At 21.8% G+C, this 22,889-nt stretch overlaps 1 protein-coding gene across 2 annotated transcripts in view; it reads right to left on the bottom strand.

The window, feature by feature from the left end:
* Positions 1-22,889, bottom strand: part of LOC129611435 (innexin shaking-B) — a 205,012-nt gene that overhangs the window by 113,905 nt on the left and 68,218 nt on the right. The window contains exons 1-2 of one of the 2 annotated variants that reach the window (XM_055524581.1): positions 3,518-3,630; positions 2,817-3,003 (exon numbers count right to left, since the gene is read on the bottom strand). In XM_055524581.1, the coding sequence (XP_055380556.1) occupies positions 2,817-2,867 (51 nt within the window). In that variant the 5' untranslated portion in view covers positions 2,868-3,003; positions 3,518-3,630. Of the gene's footprint in view, positions 1-2,816; positions 3,004-3,517; positions 3,631-22,889 lie in introns of those variants that run through there. The other variant, XM_055524580.1, reaches the window with a different exon arrangement.

Below are 22,889 nucleotides of genomic sequence, written 5' to 3'. Positions count from 1 at the left end.
GATTATAAAAATAATGCTAATTAAGAAGACGAATAATAATTTAGAAAAGTAATTATTATTATTATTAAAATATTGTTCTGTATAATATTCTGTATTAATTAAAATTTTAATTATATTCTAACCTATATTAAAAAAATTTATTTAAGAACGATTTAATTTTTTAATAATTTATTCTTAGTGTAATATCTATACGTATTCAACTCACTATATAAGCGAATTATAATATTTATTTTCAATAAATGGTTATAGGGAATAAACGTGTTTTGAAATTTCTGTTCTTATTATTGGAAAGTTTAGAGAATTAAATATTTCATAAATAGGTCAAAAAATCTAGCTGCATTATATCGATACGAATGTTACGGAGCATTTTTTGTAAATTTTTTCCAGAAATTTGTTATATTTGCATTATGAGGACAATAAATTTTTACTCCTTCTATATAATGTTGTTACACAAATTTTAAAAATACATATTTTATCTTTATTTTCTCGATCTAGATAATAGATTATCTAGATCGATCTAGATTCAAAAATAGCGAAATAATTCAAATATGAAAAGAAAATGCAATAAATTTTATCCATTTAAAAATTTAATTTTTAAAACCCATAGTTCTTAATTATTAAAATCCTAGATGAAAAAAATTTAATTTTTAAACCACAAAATCATTTTTTTCTAATTTTCCATTTTTGTAAATTATTTTTAATTAAATTTATTATTTAATTTTTATTTTTAATATGTATAATTATATAAATAATATATAAATACATATATACATTAATATTTTGTATTTTGATATTTTTATTTTTTAAAAAAATTAATTACGAATTATAAATTTTATAATATACGTATAATATCACATACACATATACATAAAATATATATTTTTTGTTATCCTACAAACAAATAAAATTTAATGAAAATTTCTTTAACTCTTATATTGAAATTTTATAACACTTATTGTATTATTTCATTCATCAATGTTATAGTGTTGAAGAAATTTTACTTTGGAGAATTTAAATATAAGTGAAAAAAAAAATAAATAATTTAATATTTTCTAATAATTTACTAGTTATAAAATTCGGAAACAAGTAATGAGGTATTTTAAAAAATTTCTTGTATTCCGTAAAATATAGCATTTTAATATGGAACATTTTAATTCTATTCATACAACTGGAATATGAATATTGTTATGCACAATATAAAAATTAGAATTTAATAGAATTTAATAGAAATTTATTTAAAAAAAAATAATTTTATTTAAATCGAAATACGATTTTAAATTGTAATTTAAACAAATTAAATTATTTACGATATTATAATGTAATTTTTTACGATATTATTTATATACATAATTTTCACTTATATTTAAATAAATAATTTTGATATAAATATATAAAATATATTATTATATATATGTACACATAAAAACCAAATTTATGAATATGAGAAAATTAAAAATCAATATAAAAATAAAAAAGGAAATTAAAAATTAATCGTAATATTCAATAAAATTAATAAATAATAATTTTTGAACCAAAGAAACATATCTAATATAAGTATGTATATACATATAGGTATAAAATATTTGTTCTATTTAATTAAATATAATTTTTTTCAAATTATTTTATATTTATTTATTTATTAATTTTATATAAATTTTTTTTCTGCTAAGTTTATTTAATGTTGAATTACTTTTTTAATTACTCTAAATTGCGTTTTTTCTTTTTTTTTTGTTTAAAGAGATTTTCTCTTAATTGTTTAAAGAGATTTTCTCATTTTCTCCTAAACATAAACAAAAAAAAAAAAAATAAAACTAAAATTCTCTTTATACAATATTTGTTGTTCTTTTTCTTTCTCTTTTTTCTTCAGAAATATTTTTTGTATATATATAGAGTTTTTACTTCAATTCGTTTTATTTTGACTAGAATCTTTATTAATCCGTTCGACGTCAACAACAATAACTGGACGATTTCGAGTCTCACGATTTCTCTTAAAAGAAATTTTGATTTTATTTTTATTATTTGCATAGCATTTTTTTTTTTTTGTATTAAATTTTAATTATTTTTAAAATTTTTTTTTTTTTTTAATTTTTTTGGCACACAGACACAACATATTTTTTTTTTTTTTATTATATTTTAATTTTTTTTAAATCGAAATTATTATTGTGATTTTTCTCTCGTTACATTTGGAAGACCAAGTAACAAAGAAAATTTAAACATACGAAAACAAAAAATTTACAATTATTTTCGAATTTTTTTTTTTTAATTTTTTTTTTTGTTAAATATTACAAGTATAAAAATTTTAATAAAAATTAAAAATAAAGAAAGAATTTTGGAATTTTTTTTTCGAAATACATGTATAAATTTTATAATTTACAAATAAATATTATTTTTTTTTAATATAATTTACAAATTTCATAAAAAATATTTTGATTTTAATTTTATATATGTAAATATATATATTTTTTTCGATATACATATTTTTCGTTGATTTTTTTGTTTTGCATATTTTTAATGAAAAAAAAAATTTGATTTTTCATATATTTTGTTTTTCAAATAAATTATATAATATACATAATTTATTATATGTAATATATATTTATTTATTTTAATTTTTAATATATTTAAAAAAAAAAATAGTATGAATAAAATGGTTATTCAAAAATATTAAGTAGTAGATAGTTACAACATTATTACATTTGGTTTTTTTTTGGTTTGTTTTTTTTTTTATTTTGAGCAAATCATAAAATATAGAAAGAGAAAAAAAACATTTTTTTTGTGATTAGTAATGTAATTAGTAAGGAAATATCGACACTCACCGATGATCTACTCACTTGCATAAACGCATAAACACCACGTAAAAACTCCATGTTAGGTTGCTTTTCCTGTGATGCTTGTGATGATGATGCAGCACCAGATTGATGTGTATGAGTTCGTTGTGCTCGGCTAATATATGATTTAACAGTTTCAGCTACCAAATGAGGTTTGAGTTTACGAGATAATGCTCTGTATATATATATATATATATATGTATATTATGTATTTGAGAATAAAAATTCGAGCATTTTGATGAAATGAGTAAGTGGGAGGGGAAAAAAAAAGAGAAAAAAAAATTATTTATTAGTACATTTGTAAATATATTTAAGTAATTGAAAATAGATAGAAAAGCTCTATATTATCAAAACTATAAACTAAATTAGAAGTGATTCAAAAATAAAAATTAAATATTAAAAATAGAAATAGAAACTACAAAATAATTTTTGTTAAAGTTACTAATTGCTAGCTCTTGAATTTCATACTGCATTTAATTTCTCTATAATTAAAGTACAAATTTTTGAACTCTGATTTTGTACACTTTGAATATAAATTTCCGAATTGAATTTAAAAGTTATTTTATTGCATTATGAAACTCAAAATCTACTATACTTAAAATTAAAAATTTATGTAAAAATTACAATTTTTTTTTATAAAGTTAATTTTTTTTTATTAATCTATTATGAACAAGTTCATGCTTACAAACCTTTTTTAGTTCAATAAAATTATAAAAATTTTGTTTTTCTTTTTTTTTTCTAATTCTTAAAGCAAAAATTTTTGCTATTAATAAATTTTCACAAAATTAATAATATTTAAAAATGAGTTTTCCTTTATAAAATTATGGCGACGAGATGGTTTTTTTGTTGATTGGCATTAATGTTTTTTTTTAAAAAAAAATACCTGTAATGTATAATTATAAAATTCTTTTTAATTTTTTTTTGTTATTAATTTTAATTTTGTTATTACTTTCTGTATTATTAATTATATTATTTTATAATATTCAAATTTCCAATCATTCTTGGCATTCACTCCAGAAGTGAATCTTTAAAAATATCATAATGCACTTCAAAATATTTGTTTCATTTGTTGTCAGCCCAAAAAAAAAAAAAATTAATCTTTAATAAAGTTTAAAATTAAATAGGTCTAAATCTCAAATAATTTAATCAGAAAAGACGTTTAACGAATTCCAATATTGTTCGCTGCCATTATGATTTTTCATGTAAAGACTACTACAATTGTTGTATTGAAGTCGCCATTTTGAAAAGCTTGTAAATGATAAACAAAAAATACATTTAATTGATAGAAACTTACTTTCTATAAACAACAACAAATTTTTATTTTCCCATTTTATTGCATACTTTTAGGGGAAAACTTGTGCGGGATTCTTTTTTCAAGAAATATTTTTACCGTTATCTTTTCGATTTTTTCAGCCATGTATTTTTATATTTAAATTGACGATATTTTTATGTCTTCTTCAATAAAATTGAATTTCGTTTTAATTAAAAAACACACAAACTATTAGTCAAATTTAGACTGGTAGCACATTTTATTTTCAATTTTAATTAAAACGCTTTATATAATATTAATTTTGAAATAAATATAAAAATTAATTGAGAAAATAATTAAATAAATCACAGTATAAATAAAAAGGACAATTTTACAGTTTATAAATTGTGTCATTTATAGCTGTTAAAATTTATAAAAACGCGAACGTGAAAGCAATAATATTTTTTCATCAAATCATTTACACACACGCTGTGAAAGCACCTATACTACTTTTGTATATCATATTATGTTAATTTCGAATTAAAGAAACTAAATTTTCACTAATTTAATAACTTCCTTTGAAATTAGTTATAAACACGAAACTAAATGCCATATTTGTTTTTTTTTTTTACTAATAGAGTGGTAACATACCCATATTTTGTTTTTTTTTTATTACTTTTATTATTATTATGCATATATTATTAATATCATGATGTAAAAGTGTTAAAGACCACACCATATTTTCTAATTGTTGTACCACGTTATTTTAAGTATTAATTAGTATTTTAAGTATATTTGTATAAAAATAATAAAATTTTACACAAAAAAAAAATAAGTATGCTTTTTAGTCTAAAAAAAAAAAACTGTTATGTTTATTCTAACATTTTTTTTATTATAACTATCATAAATAACACGCTAGTAAGTGGCACGTTCAACAATAAATATGTTTGGTATTTTATATATTTTTTTTTCCTTTCTCATTTTTAACAAAATAAACAGAAAAAAAGCTCAATTATAATAGAAAATATGGAGTAAAAGGATATAATAAAAATTGTATTTTTTCATAAATTTTATTTGAATAAATTTTCCATGTTAAACGACATTATTGTTAAATTTTAATATGAGCAGAGTAAAAAATAAGAAGAAAAAAAAATATTGTAAAAATTATTTAAATAAATAAAAAATAGAGAATTTGTTTACAAGTTATAAAAAAAAATCTAACTATAATTATGTAGAAGGCGAGACGAGACAAGAATGTATTCATGTTGTACAAAAAATATGCATATTAAAAATATTTTATACAAGGTGTTTAAGTTTAATGATAACAATTAATAATAAAGCTTAATATTTTGATTTATTCATAATTTTATTAAATTTTTGCTGTTTTTAACAATTTTTATAAAGGATTGCAGCAAACCCCATTCAAAAACTCGGATTATATATTTTCCGAATATTCTGATAAAATAATGTTTAAAAATTTATAAAACTTGCAGTTAGATTTTAGCAATTAGAAATGTTCATCATTTTTTGAGCGAGATGAGAGTTAGTTGCAGGTACAATATCGTTTTTTTCAGAAAATTATTATTATACGAGAAGATTGAAATTGATTGTTATATGTGAAAATCGAAAGATCTTCTATATTTCGGAAAAGTTCATTTTCTATTTCCGATTCCGTTAAATTTTTTAAGAATTATTGCAGTAATCGTTTAGTTTGTTTCTTGTTTAAGTGGCTTATTTTTGTATTATTCATGTAGCTTGCATTTTCATTGTTATTTTGAAAATTTTTTCTCTATATTAATCAAATATCGTAAATTTGTTTTTGTAAATGACATTTTTTTTTTATAGTTTTTAATTTCTTAATAAAATTTTCATGTAAAATTTCTATATTTATTTGTAAATTTCTCACAATTTATTTTTCGCAAATTCATAATTATATTTATTGAAATTCACCCTGTTCTCAAAAATTTCAAATGTTGTAGGTGAAAATTATTTACTTTATATTTGCATTTTTATTAAATAGCATGCTACATGTACTATATTATTAAATGGTATTTTTTGTTTACATTAATTATTACAAATATGAATTAAAATATAATATACTGTTAAAAATATTAGCATTTATTAACAATAACAAGAAGAAGAAGAAGAAGAAGCAAAAGAAAACAGCAAATTTTTACGTATACATGCAGAAAATTTTTACAAAAAGGACGATATCCTTTTAGAAAAATATATGAAATAATTTTTTTTTTGTTAGTAATTTTTTTTACTTGTAATTTTTGTTGTTAGTGTTGTTGTTTTTTTACGGTTGTCGTTTTTGAATAATTTATTAAATTAATTAAATTTCTAAATGTTGTTAATTATTAAATTTGCTGTTTTGATCAAGGTGATAAAAGTTGTAAATAAAAACCAACTCAAAAAAAAAACAAAAAACTAAAAGTTGTAAGAATTAAAATAAAAGTAAAAAAAAAGTAAGAAAAACCAAATAATTTTGTGTTGGTTAAAAAGAGAAAGCTATATGAATGATATTAACATTGAAATTATTTTCAAGAACAATTTTCTTTTGTTTATTTATTCAAATTTTTTAATGAAAAATTAAATTATGGGTTAAATTTTTTGGAATAATTTAAAAAGGAAAAAAAAAATGTCTTGTGTGAATAAGACAAAGGATAATTTAAAGTTATTTATTAAATTTATTCAGTAATTTTGTAAGACGAATAATATTTTTAAAATGAGATAATCGAAATTTCTTTTATTATTTAAGAATTTTTAAATTTAATTTAAATTTTTCAAATTTTTTAAAAATTTTTAAAGAATTTCTTATATTTTTTAAACTGCTATCTCTTATTCCATTAAGAGTGATTTGAAAGAATTATTTTCCAAAATTAAATAATGGTCGTCACATTCTCTAATTGTATTAATATAGTGATTTGTAAATTTAATAAAAATTTTGAATCCTTTTTCAAAATTACACCTACAATATTGTTAAATAATACAATTGAAATTTTTAATATCAAAAGCCTTAATTATTAATTTTCGAACCTGTTGAAAAATTTTCTATTCCTGAAACAGATATTTCTGATTTATTTAATCGAAGGGCGAGTGGCTACTGAAATCGTCGCTGAATTTTCAGAAAATTATTCCTACCCAATGTAATTTGTACAATAAATTTTAAATTTTTCCATAAAAAATTCCCTTAGCCTCTTATACTTTAAAATTTAAATCTATATACTAAGTAATTCTTATAAATCTATATCAAAAAGAAATACCAACGCCAAGAATCCTTATCATTTTTTTTTCACTACTTTTACCCTTTTAAATATTTAAAATATTTTATTTTTTCTTATTTTATTTTATTGTTTTTGCTCATCAAAATAATAACGAAAGTTCATGGTGTATGTTGAATTTGTACAAATATTTGTTGCTAAAATTTATATTGAAATGAAGTGAATATTTATTTTAAGAGAGGATCACTATGAACTGTTGCTAAATAGAGTCTAATAGTTAATTAACTTCAGAATCAAGACACAAAATGCATATTTTTAGGTTTAATTTTCATAAAATTTTTCAAAATGTTTTCAGGATGCTGAAGTAATTCAAATTAAGGGCCTGATAATCTATTTCGTTATGGATAATTTTTTTTAATAAGTGAAACATTCATTAGAAAATATTGAGAATTTTGACTCGATAATGAATAAAAAAGTGAATAAAAAAGCGAGATACACGATCAGGTTGTCAATTACTTAAAATAATTTTAATTCAAACATAAAAATTTTCTAATTTTTTGTTGTTTTCTTCTAGCAAAAATTTGTGCAAGATTTTATTATTACTTGAGGATTTTTTGCAGATCAATCAAAGATCATTTAATACTAATTCAGATGGTTGGTGACATCTCTTAACTGTAATTATTTACTATTTTGTTATTATTGTAAATATCATTTAATTGCAAAGGATAAAAGAACTCAATTTTAAACCAATGCCAAGCAAATCACCAATGTTAGTACTCTGGAACTTTGTGATTTAATACATCATAATAAGGAGTTGAAATAAGTTATAGGTGTATAAATGCCAAATAGAATGTTGAAACTATTCAGAAGCAACTACAACTTTTTCTTTTGTAGTCTGTTAAACCGATTACTAGACTTTTCCGATGCTTTTAGCTTTATTAAGAACTTTATCATATCTATTTTTTTCATCCCTCTTTTTTCTTTTTAATAGATATACTCACTTAAATGTTGTATAATATTATCTATATATGTATATGTAATTTTCAGAAAAGGATATGGAATTTCTTAGAGAAAATAAGTTTAGACTTTGTAAAGGAAATTCGAAATTTTTTTTCTTTTCCTAACAATTTTCTTTTTGGTTTATAATATTAGTCTTTTTTTTTTTTGTTTTTGTTTTAAATTGATGTCCTGATCGATTACAGATAAAAAAGGAAGTAATTCACATCAATATAAAAATATCCTCTCTCCTTGTATGTGTACAATATGCCAATGTTTATGGTAATCTGTCCAAACATATATAGACGCGATTATACATGTATGTTCACACATATCGTACATACTACCATCTATAATAATTTATGTTGAATGATTGAATGCTTGGCCTTGCAAACAAAAAAAAATTTATTTTAAGATTTTTTTTCCATTTTCACTAGACTAATAATAAGACTTGAGCGGAAAATGAAAAAATTAAAATTCGAATTGAAAAGAAAGGACAAGGGAAAAAAACCAATTTTTTGAATCCTTTTCTTTTTTGTCTTTTATAACTTTGCTGTGGGTTTTCTTTTTTCGAAAAATCTTAGTTTTATGTGTTGCCATTACTATCGTCTTATGTCTTTTATAAGAGTTTTAAGTTTTTTAAGATTAAAAATTTTATTTTTATAGTTTGGTCGTGTTTAAATATTTATGAAAATGTTATTTTTTTTTTTGCTTATTTTTAATCTGTACGAATAATAGTGGCACCTAATCGAGTTTTTTTTTGAATATATTATTTTAAATATGTTGTGGAATAGGGGGTACGTTATGTAATATAAATTTAATTAAATTAAATATTTGAAAATTTTCAATTGCTTGATTATGAGAAATTGAACAGCTTGCTGGATTGTGAGAAATTTTGAAAACTTAAAATTAGAATGTAAATTATTATAAAAACATTAGAATTTGAAATTCTATAGTAAATTTAAGTCTTAACGTCTAGAGAAAATATAATAGAGGATCTCTTAAATTTACAAAATAAATAGGCTCCGAATAGTGTAATTCTATTCCATAGTAAATGCTTTAAGTAACTGGTTCCTATATGTGATTTTATAGGAAAAAAATCCTAAAATATTGTAAAATTTCCCGTATTTTATAAGTCACTCTGGTTTTATGTTATGATTAAATAATGTTCAATTATTTTAGAAGGATATTATCAAGTATTATATTAGTATTTGTTATAAAATCATTCAATAAAAAAATTCAATTTTACTGATTCCATTGCATGCAATAAGGGAGGTTATGTGATGGATGTGATGTGGATGTGCATATAGAGTTTTCGGTGGAAACGCACTTATCCATAGTAGGGAAGCTTAAATAAAATATTTTAAGAGAGATGACAATCTGTTGGTCTATTGATCAATTTTTGGCATATGTCAGGCCTCGAGAACTGGACCATTTTCTGGGTCGATTTTACCCTTTTGTGCGTAGAAGCAGAAATAACCAACCAAATTTTTTCAAAACCAACCAAATTGTCTTTAATAATGAATCCATAAATTTTAGAAAATCTTTTTTGAAAAATCAGTGGTCAAAAACCGAACTTGAGGCAGATTTTATATTTCTTACCATGTCTGCGCCGAACTAATTGATAGAATTTCTTGAAATTCAATGCTTGAGTTCTGGCTATTATCGAAACTAACAAGTGAAGCTTTCAGAGAATTCGAATGACACAAGACGAAACTCTACTATGAACCTAATTTATATTTTTATTGGTATGTAATGTTAAAGCCTATCCTTAAAATTTAAAAGTGTTTGAAAACCATTTTCATAATAATTTTATAATGTTTTCGCTAAACTAGACAATGACTTGCGGTCAGTTTATGTGCTGATCACATCAGATTTTTTTTAAACATTTGTACTATATAAAGAGTATCTAAATTCATTAAAATTAACATGGTTAAAATTATGTAATAAATCCCTTTTAACTGTAACGCATAACATCTATAACCTGAATTAAAGTGTGAGTTAACATAGGCTGTAAAAATTTTTATTGAAATTTTATAACAAATAATGGTAAAATTATTACTTTTATATTATTATTACTATTATAAATTAAATGCTATAATTCATACTTCAAAATATATAAATCAAAATTGTCTCAACGTTTCTCTATTGATTCTATTTTATATATTGGAAAATGTAAATTTTAAAAATAAAATTGTTTTAATAACCTAATATTAATGAAATTACCGCACTATTTATTCAAATGCCACTTTTATTCATTATATTTTATTTCAATAAATCTATAAAGTCATGCCACCGTAAATAGTTGATTTAATTTCCATTTTTTCAAAAATCAATAGTTACATTGAATTTTTTTTTTTTTCGTTCAAAATAATCATTGTATTTTGAGTATAATATGACGATTTCCTGTATTTATATCTATATACCTATATATTTTATAGGTATAATCTATAAAATATAGGACCTCTAACAATATTTTCGATTTCAACAAAAATTTTCAATGTGAATGAATTGAAATTAATAAATTGAATCAAGTGCATATTTTTTGTTTTTATTTTTTTGTTAAAAAACTTGACACACATATTCGGTTTTAATACAATTTTTTTTACAATCTGTTTTCATTTTATACAGGTTTTTTTGATAGTATTTTTTTTTGTTGTTGTACCAAATAGAAAATGTAGAGGCAAACGCAAAAAAAAAAAGATTTATTGAATCGATCGAAATGACTTTGAAATAAGGAAAAATGTCAACTATGTGCTTTTCTAGTAGATATAGTTGGGTATACAAGCACATAGAGCGTTTAATATACTTCATATTGTAGTTTTTATAGCATTTATTAAACAAATTAAATCCAAAAAAAATTTTTGTTTAATTTAAATGCGATTCAATTGATTTTTGTTTGATTTTTAGCACTTTTACAAAAAAAATTTCGAAAAAAAGTGATTTTTAGTTTCACTGTGCCCGTCCGCCAGTCCGTCCATTGACAAAACTTTTACAACCTTAAAGAAAGAAAGCTGCAATTTCACGTCGCAATAGATCGTTACCAAAAACCAGTTCCGGTAGAAGAAAATTTTTACCTATCTCCCCTCTTTTAACAATTATAATCCCTAAAACCCCTAAAAAATTGTGAATTGCTTCTTCCGAAACTGTAAGTTTTTCGAATTTTTATAAATGCAAGCTAACGGTAAATGACACACCACTAAAAAATGTGATTATTTTTCTCAACTCATGCAATTAACCTTTAAATTTGACCATTATTTTAATGCCTCTTTCACCTTTTTTTTGGTTTATTTCAATGTATTCAACACTGCTCACCCTAAAAGTATGCAATTTTTTTTAAAAATATATTCTTATATGAATCAATGTAATTTTAATAATGTAGTACATAGCTAGACTACTTTTAAAAAGCAATATTTTCACTTGTTGAAGGTAAAAGTGCTTCATTAAACACCACGCGTTTGACCTAACTTTATTTTTTAATAAAAATTTCTAAGTAAATATTATATGTTTACATGTGTACATGTATACTTATTAATCTTTACATTATACTCGTATGCAAAATTTTAAACCAAATACAATGCATATTATATGATTGTAGCAAGAATGTCATCGATTAAAATTGAAAATAATTGAATTTATATTGTCCTTATTCAAATATACATGAAATTTAGTATATTTTGGTTAATAATAATTAAATATGTAAAAAAAAAGAATAATTTTATTTTTATGTTCCTCGAAAGTCCTTTAAAATTATTGTAGACATTTCACAAAAAATAAAGAAAAAAAAATTGTTTGCTAATAAAATTTTTCAAAAAATTTCTTTTATTTTATCATTGTTATAATCTTGATGACAAATTATTTGCCTATAATGTTTTAAACCTATGTATACACAAGTGTTCTCGCATATACATGCAAACAAAAGGAGAAAAATGGAATTTTTAATTTCTTATTATTCAATATTCAAGGTCTCAACATATGTTATAATTTTTTTTTTTTGTCTAAAATTTTTTTAGTATGTTCGAGTGTTAACAATGAATTTTACATATTATATGCAATGATTCATAGTGTTAAATTGAAAATTCAAGAACATTGAATTTTAATTAGTTGAAAATTTTTATTGTGCTACAAGTATACATTTATGTATTTCGATTTGTATAAGCAATTTAAACTATATAATGAAAATTTGATTTATTAAGTTTGAGAATATTTTATTTTATTTGTAAAAATTTTTGGAATTTTAAACATAAATTATTATTGAGAAATTCGATTAGAAATATTTCAAAAATTGTATATTTTTTTACAATATTTAGTATATTACAAAATAACTATATGAATATTTTGGAAGGTCGCAATTTTAGTCAAAAATATAATTGAGAAATTTAAAGTTCAAATAAGATATTTTTGCAAATTAAAGAATTTAAAATATTAAACAGGTTGATTGAATGTATATGAAAAACTTTAATATACTCTCCATAAAAAGAAAATTATTTTACAAAACCTCGCTCATTTTCGATATCATTTTGCACAGATTGTATTAAAGTAAATAAATTTTGTTAATAATTCAAAAATTACATTCGAATTTCTGTAGTTGAAATCTCTTTAAAATACTCGGAAATTTAATTGAAATATAGAATTTTCGAATATAAGGAGAATATAATAAAAGGAAACTTGAGAAATCAAGTCGAATAATAATCATGTTAATGAATATATTAAGTTCGATCTAACGAAAATTTAAACTGCGTATAAGAGTATGCATTCAAATACGTGGAACATGACTGTAAATTCATACTTTTAATGAATTTCTCTCTTTATGATCCTAAATTTTCAATTCCCACATTCTGTCTTTTTTTTTATTTATTTAAAATTTAATGCTTGTCCAATAATTTTATTTATGCCGTTTTATTACGTAATAATGTTGAATGATATAAAATATGTATGTAAATGTAAATTAATTTCTAAAATACATACGCACCTATTAAAAAACTCGAATAGTTTTAAAAAATAGTTTCTTTTTACAACACAACACAAAAAAAACCCTAACCTTATCGCATATTTTCCCCCAAAAACCCTTCTTGTTTTCCACTTTTTTTTCTATTATGATTTGATCTTTGTAAAGTGAAAATTATTTAAAAAATCTTTTGTCATTAAAAAAATCATCTTTTCTATGTATCATCAACCTAAACCTATATGTGTATTTTCAACCTAAACCTTATTTCATTTTATCACCGCTTCCACCTCTATACCTAAAATAGTATTGCCACCATATAACCAAATTAATTTTCAGAATTGTTGTATTATAGGGTAGATTTTTTTTTTTGTAATTTTTATTAATGAAAAATTTCTTAAATAATAAATCCTTTTGAGGATTTATTATTTAAGAAATTTATATATAATACTTATGTATATAATATATAATATAGGTGTATACATATAATTATTGAAGAATAATTGACAAAGGAAGCCAAGGCCAAAAAAAAAAAACAGCCTAAAGAAGAAAAGAGGAAAATTAGATTTTCAGTGTATACATGATATTGTTAACAGTCAAACATAAGGATATAAATGTTATGTCCGTCCATTTTTTTGCATATACGAGTTTTTTTCCATAAGGAAATATAATTTTTCTTTTATTGTTTTTCTATGGTATATAGCATATTTTAATAGATGTGCTGTTTTCTACATCGTAAAAAAAATTTCATATTATAGAATTTTGTACAGGGTTTATATAATTATTAATTTAAAAAATAAATTATAAATCATAAAACTCATAAATTATTTTACGTTCAACAGTGTATAATGTTAACAGATTTTTTAGTATTAATAGAATTTAAAATAATAATATTATAATTAGTATTGGTCATGTACTCATATACAATAAAAATATTATGTGATGGAAAAATTAAATGACTCATGAGAAGTTTTCATATTATTCGGGAATAAACTGAATATGTTATTTTTGTGACACAAAATTGAGTACCAATTGAATGAGAAATTGATTTGACAGAGAAATTATATTGTAAAGTAAACAAAGTATAAGAAATTCTCATTGGGTGACGTATTTGTTTTTATTTTGAACAGTAAATAGAGTGAGTGACTCTTTTAATATTTTGTATAATGTTGATGCTGAATTTTATTTTGCTCACTCAACAATTTATGAGAACAGAACAGTATAATAGATTGTAGAATTTTCCTTTATTAATTATTTTGACAAAAATGAATATTATTAATTTTTTTTAACAAATTTACTCTCATTTTCGAATAATTAATTAAGAATATTGATCTACTATAATAATTCGAAAAATTATTATTTTATACCCTCTAAGCTTTAAAAATAAACAGAAAAAGAGAGAAAAAAATAAGATATCGTAACAAAACGGGAGTGAAATGAAAATGTAAAAACTCCCAAATATAAAAACTTTAAGGACACACCAAAATCATTTTTAGATAAAAGAAGAATCGAATAAAGAAAAACAATAAGCAAAAACACACCCTGTGCGCATTATCTACATAGATTTCGGTCACTTATAATAACATAATTATATATACATAATACATTCATGTCAATGTTTTATTATCTATAGCATAAAGTATAATATCTTGCGACTTTGAAATTTGACATGGTCTTATTTTAATAATTTATATATGTATGCACGCTTATCCTTTAATTTTTTTTTTATTCTTGTATACGTACACATATAGTAATATTCAAATATCTATATATAATTTGTTCAGATGCATATGTGTGTGCCTCCATTTGGTTTTTTTTTTATTTTATTTTTTATTTTTTATTGTTCATAAAAAAATCACTAAATTATTATGTAAAGTAGATAATATTATATTTTGTTGTATATTCATATATATAGACAGCCATGTGCCGATTTTGTATAACATGTAAAATTTTAGTCCTATTTTTATTATTTACATAATTTTTTTTTATTATTCTTATTTTCATTTCTGTGTTTGTTTCTATTCTATAAATTTAATTCATAAGCATATTATATGCTAAAAATACTATTGCGGAATATACTTGAATCATCATAATTTTCAAATATTATGTACACACAATAATAAAATATGTAAGTATATATATATTAAATTTTATGATTATATACTAAATAAATTTCATTTTAATTGAACTCATGTCCCCTTTGGCCCTTGCATTTCGTTACATGTATATATACTCTATATAATTTCGCTTGGAATTTTCTTATGAATACCACTATATCGTATATTTATATTTTCATAAAAATTCGTGGTATTCTACGCAAAAATTGTATGTAATTTTTAAATCAATACAATTATATGCGTTCATATAATATGTTTAAGATCTAATAAAAAATAAAAAAAAAAAATAAGGTTATAACATAAAATTTTTAATAGTATATATAGATTTTCTCTATATATTCTATGTAGAATTGAAAATGTTATTGCGCCTATATTACAAATATGTAATGGTGTAATGCAATAGTAATTTTCTGACCTAGTAGAGAAATATTCTTTTAAGAATATTGTGATTTATTTCTATAAAAAAATTTTACCAATTAAATGAAAATAAAAAATATAATAACAAATAAGTAAAAAAAGTAAAAAATAAAAAAAAATAAAAGGCTTAAATGCTTAATTATCTTTCAGATTATAAGAGCTTTTATGCACATGTAAGTATATATACGAAATATTTTCTTAAAGGAAAACTAAAAATTATCACATATTAATGTGTAATGTTTGTTTTAATAAGATATTTGGGGCTTTGAATTGAATCCTTCTAGTTGTACGAGTTTAAGGATCAAAACATAATTCCGAAATTTCCTAAATTCCTGAATTTCCCTAATAAATAAAAAAACGAAAATGCACATGATTCAGAGAAAAAATTATGAATTTTTGTACATTATTTTTAAACTTCTCAAAAGAAAGGGATCCCTGCGATTCCTTTATTTTCAAAGGGGAATATTATTTTGTTTATTTAAACGAATTTTCGATTAGTGACTATACATACCAGAATTTATGGGTAGTTTCAATTATATAACTTAATTGAACAGCCTAAGTATTCAGACTCGTTTTTGACCTATAAGAATATAAAAATTCGCCATGTGTAATCATTTAAATTTGGAAATTTTTATTAATTTTACTATAGCACTTAATTAATGTGAATGTGGTGAACTTTTTAATAGTGTATAATAAAGTTCAACACAAAAATTCTATAATTGAACAGGAAAAAATCTTTACAAGAAAAAACAAAAATTCAAATAATTTTTAATGAAAATTATTGATTCAATATTTAAAAGAAAATTCGAAAAACATCCAGGATAGTTATAAAATATTTACGATTCTAGTTTGTTTCAATCATTGTAATAATAATTTGTTTATGATTTTTCAAAATTTAATATAATTTTTTAGTTTTGTTTTATCATGGCATCACAATATCATAACAGTAATAATAAAGCAATACTTAAAAATCTTAATAATTGGATACTGTTAGAAATCTTAATAGAAATCTTAAATAAATATTTTCTCAGTAAAAAAATTTTATTTTTTTTTTAAATTTAATTGAAAATTTTCTTTGTATCTATTATAAAATTAGAAAATTATGTTATGTCATTTAAATAATGTCCTTATATTGTGAATGTAAAAAAGAATATTTTATGATTATGTTTTTGGGAAAGATATTACTTAAAATTTATTTGATTAATTTTAATAGAAAATCATTAAAATGAATTCTTGTTTTCGCTTTTTATAAATTATATTATATTTTATTATTACACGATATTCTTATAGTGTATGAATCCTTCAACATAGTTTTATGATTTTCAGATATATAAAATGTAATTGTATAATATTTTAGTTTATGAAAATATTATTCTTTAAAAAAATTAAATAAAATTATAATGTTAAATCTATAAAATTATTATTATATTCATTAAAAAATATAATATTCTTTTATTCTTTTCAAGTTAAAATAAAATAACCCCGAAAATATAATTGGAAAATCGGTCAATCAAATATTCTGTGCAGTATTATATGTCTACTTTATTATAATTATTATGGTATAGTAATACTAAAATAAATTAATTTATATATAATAAAAATGTGTAGATAAAATTAGAATATTGTGGTTCTCAATATAATTTCAATCAATAAAATATTGCAATATTAAAGAATTTCGATATGGCTAATTTAGAATAAAAAGAAAGCTTCATTGTAAGAAATTATAAAAATTTACAATATTTTTAAGTAAAAATTTTAGTTTTTCATTAATTATGCTATAAATATAATAAAACATAATCACAATTATTAAAGTGTATACTTGAATTTTAAAATTTTTAAATTATTTTAAATTCTAAGTAAAATCAGTTGGTCTTAGTATCGGAGCCTGTTCAGATTACGAATGTGATTAATTACAAAATTCGAAAATTTGGAATTGAAAATAAATTTTCATGAAAAGTATTGTGATAATTAGATATTTATTAGAAAAGTATTGTGATAATTAGATATTAAATTAGAAAAGTATTGTGATAATTAGATATATTCTGTGAATAATACCTAAGGACACATACTTAGCAATAATAATTTTTAATAAATTTAATTGGTATATGATTCGATAATTTTAATAAGTAGATTTCGGTGTATGTTAACAACTATACTAATCTCTTGTTTAATAAAAACATTTTTAATATTTAAATAAATTTGAATTTTAAATTTCTGATCTGATCTTACTTCTCACGATGTCGACATAGGAAATCAATCATAGAAAAAAAATTGATTTAATTTTTACTTTTACATTTCTTCATTTGTAAAAATATTTTATGATATAGGAAACTAGAAAATTTTACCATTTCAATATCAAAATATTCACAGAATTGAAAAAAAAAATTTTTCAACATTTAATAGTTAATAAGTATAAAATATAAAATTCTTTTTACTTTCTCTATGTATTCTAATATGAAGGTTATAAATTTTGTCAAATAAATTACGTCATTATACAAATAATATAAGTTCCTTAAAAATAATAGGAACATAGAAATTTTATCTTTATAAAACAATCTTATATATTCGAAATCAACTCTATAATTCTCATATATTTAAATTCTATATTTGAGTATTGTATGTAGCAAATAAGGAAAACGAAGAAAATTTTTGTTTTCTTATTAAATATTAAAAAAAATTAATTTTTAATGAGCAACATTGGTATATAACCATGTTCCTATACTTTTGTATTTTGGTAATACATAAGGTCACTCAATATGTTAAGTATAGTTATGCCTTTTATTTTTATGGTATTGGAATAATATTTTATAATTTATGTTTGAAGTTCTAAACATTTTAGGTATCCAAATTTTGTCTAATAATTTGAGAATCACATCATAATTTGAATGGTTTAGTTTTTGATTTAAATTATTAGTTTTAAGAATATGAAAACATTTTGTTGAGAAGATTTGTGATTAGGAAGACATGTGGTTTCTTAACAATCACCATGATTTATTGTATTATCGGTTTGAGATTTTCTGCTATATATAATTATGCTGCTGGTATGTGATCCATAAACAAAACGAGTCTTGTTTCGTTGCAAGTCATTAATGACAAAAGAACTTTGGAGATTAACCTTTACAAGATACTCGAGCTTATTAATAACGTAAGTTTTGTAGCGTACATATTGCCTAATACTTATTCGGGGAGCTAGATATAATCTATAGCATTGGATGGAATTGCATTATTACTTCAATGCCGCAAGCCTACAATACAGACAAATTTCAAAATTCATTTCAACTCTAATATAAAAATCTCATAAGATTCATATTTGAAAACACAATACAAACACATTTTAATTATAATTATATTTTTTTTTTCCATACAACATGAAAAAGACAATCAAGTAACACCCGTATAAAAATGGTATTTAATACATAAAAATGAATTATATTTAAAAATGTTTTATAAATTTGTATATAAGCACAAATATACCTTAAGAATGTAATGAATTCGTATTAGGGGAAAACGGAACGGAACCTTTAGGCAATATAGATCGGTTATAAAAATTAAGATAATAGAAAGAAAGAAAAAAAGTCTTCATTAAAATTTTGTTTTGTCGTTTTAATTTTTCTCCTTGCGTTTAACATACTTTTAGGTGCAAGTAAAAAAAAAAACAAAAAAATTTTGTTTACTTTTACAGTCACGCGTAGTTTTTTGTTTTGTTTTCTTTTTCTTATTATTTTGCGCTATACAAGTTATTTGTCGTGTGCCTTCTTTTAATGTAGAAAGTTCAAGAATAATTTTTTTTTTTTTTATTATTCTTATACTTTTATTAATATATTTATAGTTAATGAATTAATTTTAATTTATCATAAATAACATTATGGTGAGTAAGACATTTTTTTTATTTTTGTTTTGTAGTATTCAGTCAAGTATAAACATTTAATAAAAATCTATAATAATTGTAATAGAAAGTAGAAATATGTATGCCTGTTTGTGTGCATATAAAGCATAATGAAATAAGGAAGGACTATAAATATTAATATTATTATTAAATTTTATTACATTTATTACTTTATGTATATAAAAAGAAAATATTTCAAATTTTTTATCTCATAATAAATTTACAATAAATTGTGCTAATAAAGGCAAATACATACATACTCATATTAAAATAATTATGTATAAATTTGATTTTATTATATAAGTTTGTATAAGTATATAATGAATGAAATAGAAATAATAAAAGTATGATTTTTTCAAAAAATAATTTTTCAGATAATTGAAATTTTCAGCTTTGGCACTTAGTCCGGAACAAAAATTTTACTCATTTTTGACCCTCTAACCAATGGTATTATGTTGTTGCATACATTTTTTTGAATACTATACGCTGTATTTGGCTCTCAAATTAGTGATTGAACAAAATTAAATGATTATTTTACTTTTAAGAAAAAGATGCAGTCCCTATTCAAAATTTTGTCATAAAATCACATCCAATATTTATAGATTTTTTGTGTAAAAGTTTATGTATATAAATTGCTTTATTATAATTGAAAATTTTGTTTTCTCCAAACGATTTTTCCACTTAATATAATAGGTATGGTATAATTAATTTACTATAATTTACAAATTTGAACTATTTTTTGTATACCTAATGGTAAAATCATATTCAGTAGTAGTTCTATAATAATTGTATACCACAAAGTTTTAAATGAATTTATTTATTTTAAATTTTATATTATATTTTTTACCCACAGTTTTTTTTTCTGAATAATATGCTTAAATTGATAAAATTAAATTTTATATTTATGAGGTTAAATTGGTTAATCCATCCGGAAATTTCATTTTAAAATAATGTTAGCTAATACCCTAATGGAAAAATTCAATAAATACAGCTAAAGTCTTGCTAATATTGCTACCCACTTTTATGCATAAAATTTATAATTTAAATTTAGGAAAAAAATTTTCAAATTTTTAATCAAAATATCGTAATTTTCTATATATCGTAATTTCAATTTAATAGTCTCTTATAATTTTTTTTTTCTATTTCTATAATCCTTTAACTATAATTTCAATTAATTTCATTAGTTCCGCTTTTTCTTCCATATATACTATACTAAAATTTATTGGACCAAAAGGAACTGAAGTATTATATGAATATAAATAAAATGTATATTTGTGTATCTGTATGTATATAAATTTATAAATGTATATAAACCTAATATCCATTGTTATTGCTGTAATTTATTTCCATGTAATAATATACAAAGGATAAGTAGGGAAAAAATTACTATTACTGCTTTATTAGTAAAAAGAAATGAAAAACAAAACAAAAGAAAAAATGAAAATAAGTAAAACTGAATAAAAGTAACTGAAATGCATATAAATTGTACCTTTACAATGATATAATGTAAATAATCTTTTAATCAGGAAATCGTATATCAAAAGGAAATAACTAGTTTCATTATTATACAGAGAAATGTTAAAACATAATAAAAAGAAAAACAGAAAATATACAAAACTTTTGAAATAAAGGTCTCTAATATTTTTACAAGAAAATCCTTTCATATATAAAATAATATAAACAATTTGTAATAATAAAAATCCTTGCATTCAAAATATACAAAAAATTTTTGTACTTTTACTTGCCATAAAATTAAAATAATTTTAACCCAATCAGATATTATTTATTTTGATTTATTTTTACCGACCGTATTGTGTAAACAATAGGTAGGTTATGTGATGGCAACAAATTTTGCATATCGAGTTTTCGGTGGGAACGTACTTCTCCATAGTAGGGAAGTGTAAATAAACTATTTTTAGCAACCTGTCGGTCTGTCGGTCTGTCGGTCTGTCGGTCTGTCGGTCTGTCGGTCTATCGGTCTGTGTGTGCACGCGTGTATCTCAAGTTCGGCTGAACCGATTTTGATGAAATTTTATATGTAAGTTTGTTTCCACCATGGCACGGATCGATCAACTTTTGGTATATATCAGGCCTCGGGAACTGCACTTTTTAGCGGGCCTATTTTACATTTTTGAACATTTTGAAGAAAATATTCAACCGATTTACTTGAAATTTTAAATATAAGCTCAGCTCGACCGTCCGCAAAAATTTGTATGTTTTGGAAGAAATCAGGCATCGGCAACTAGACGTTTACTACGGGCCAAATATACATTTTTGTGTATATAAAGAGAAATAATCAACCGATTTCATTGAAATTTAATATATGAATTCCCCGTATTAAAACAATGAACATGTAAATTTTTTGGAAAGATCAGGCATCGGCAACTAGACGTTTACTACGGGCCAAACATACACTTTTGTGTATATAAAGAGAAATAATCAACCGATTTCATTGAAATTTAATATATGAATTCCTCATATTAAACTATTAAAGCAATGAACATATAACTTTTTTGGAAAGATCAGGGCTCGAGAACTGATTTGCGGGCCGATTTTACATTTTTCATCATATCCACAGAACAAATTGATGGAATTTCTTGAAATTTGATATTTGAGTTCTGGTTGTTACCGAAACTAACTGGCGAGCATTTCAGGGAATTCGAGTAGCACAAAGCGAAACTCTACTAAGAGCCAAATTTACATTTTTCTAAGTATGTTAACTATAAGCTTACTAATGTCCTAAAAATTGGAAAGAAGTATTTAACAAACATTTTTATAATATTCTGTAACACTTTCATTTAACTAGACAATACACAATGCGGTCGGTTATGTGCTGACCACATCAGATTTTTTTTTATTGTTTTTGGAATTAAATTCAAAATTTGTTAAGCAAACTCGTGTACATTTTATGTAGAAAGTATTAATTTTTAGAAAATAAGTAGTGAAAAGTACCCTGTCATTCTCTGTAGTATAATGATGAAACTACAACTGCAGTAGGTAATGCCTATGTTCTTCTTTTAGTTGAGCTAAAACTATTGAATTCAAATTTTCGTATTTAGTATACTTAAGTGAAATTTCGAAATTTTTAATAAAAAATTTGTGCTAGAGGAACTAAAAATTGTCATAACATTTAACATAATTGGTCTAGTTTTTATTTTTAAGTACGAATTCCGAGTGTATAATATGTGCATTTTGCAGGCAATTTTGGCACTAATCAAAGGTGCATA

The sequence above is a fragment of the Condylostylus longicornis genome, unplaced genomic scaffold (assembly GCF_029603195.1).
Source record: "Condylostylus longicornis isolate FDR11 unplaced genomic scaffold, ASM2960319v2 ptg000049l, whole genome shotgun sequence".
Lineage (NCBI taxonomy): Eukaryota > Metazoa > Arthropoda > Insecta > Diptera > Dolichopodidae > Condylostylus > Condylostylus longicornis.
Note: the sequence above shows the minus strand (reverse complement) of the source record. Positions and strands in the feature narration are given on the sequence as shown.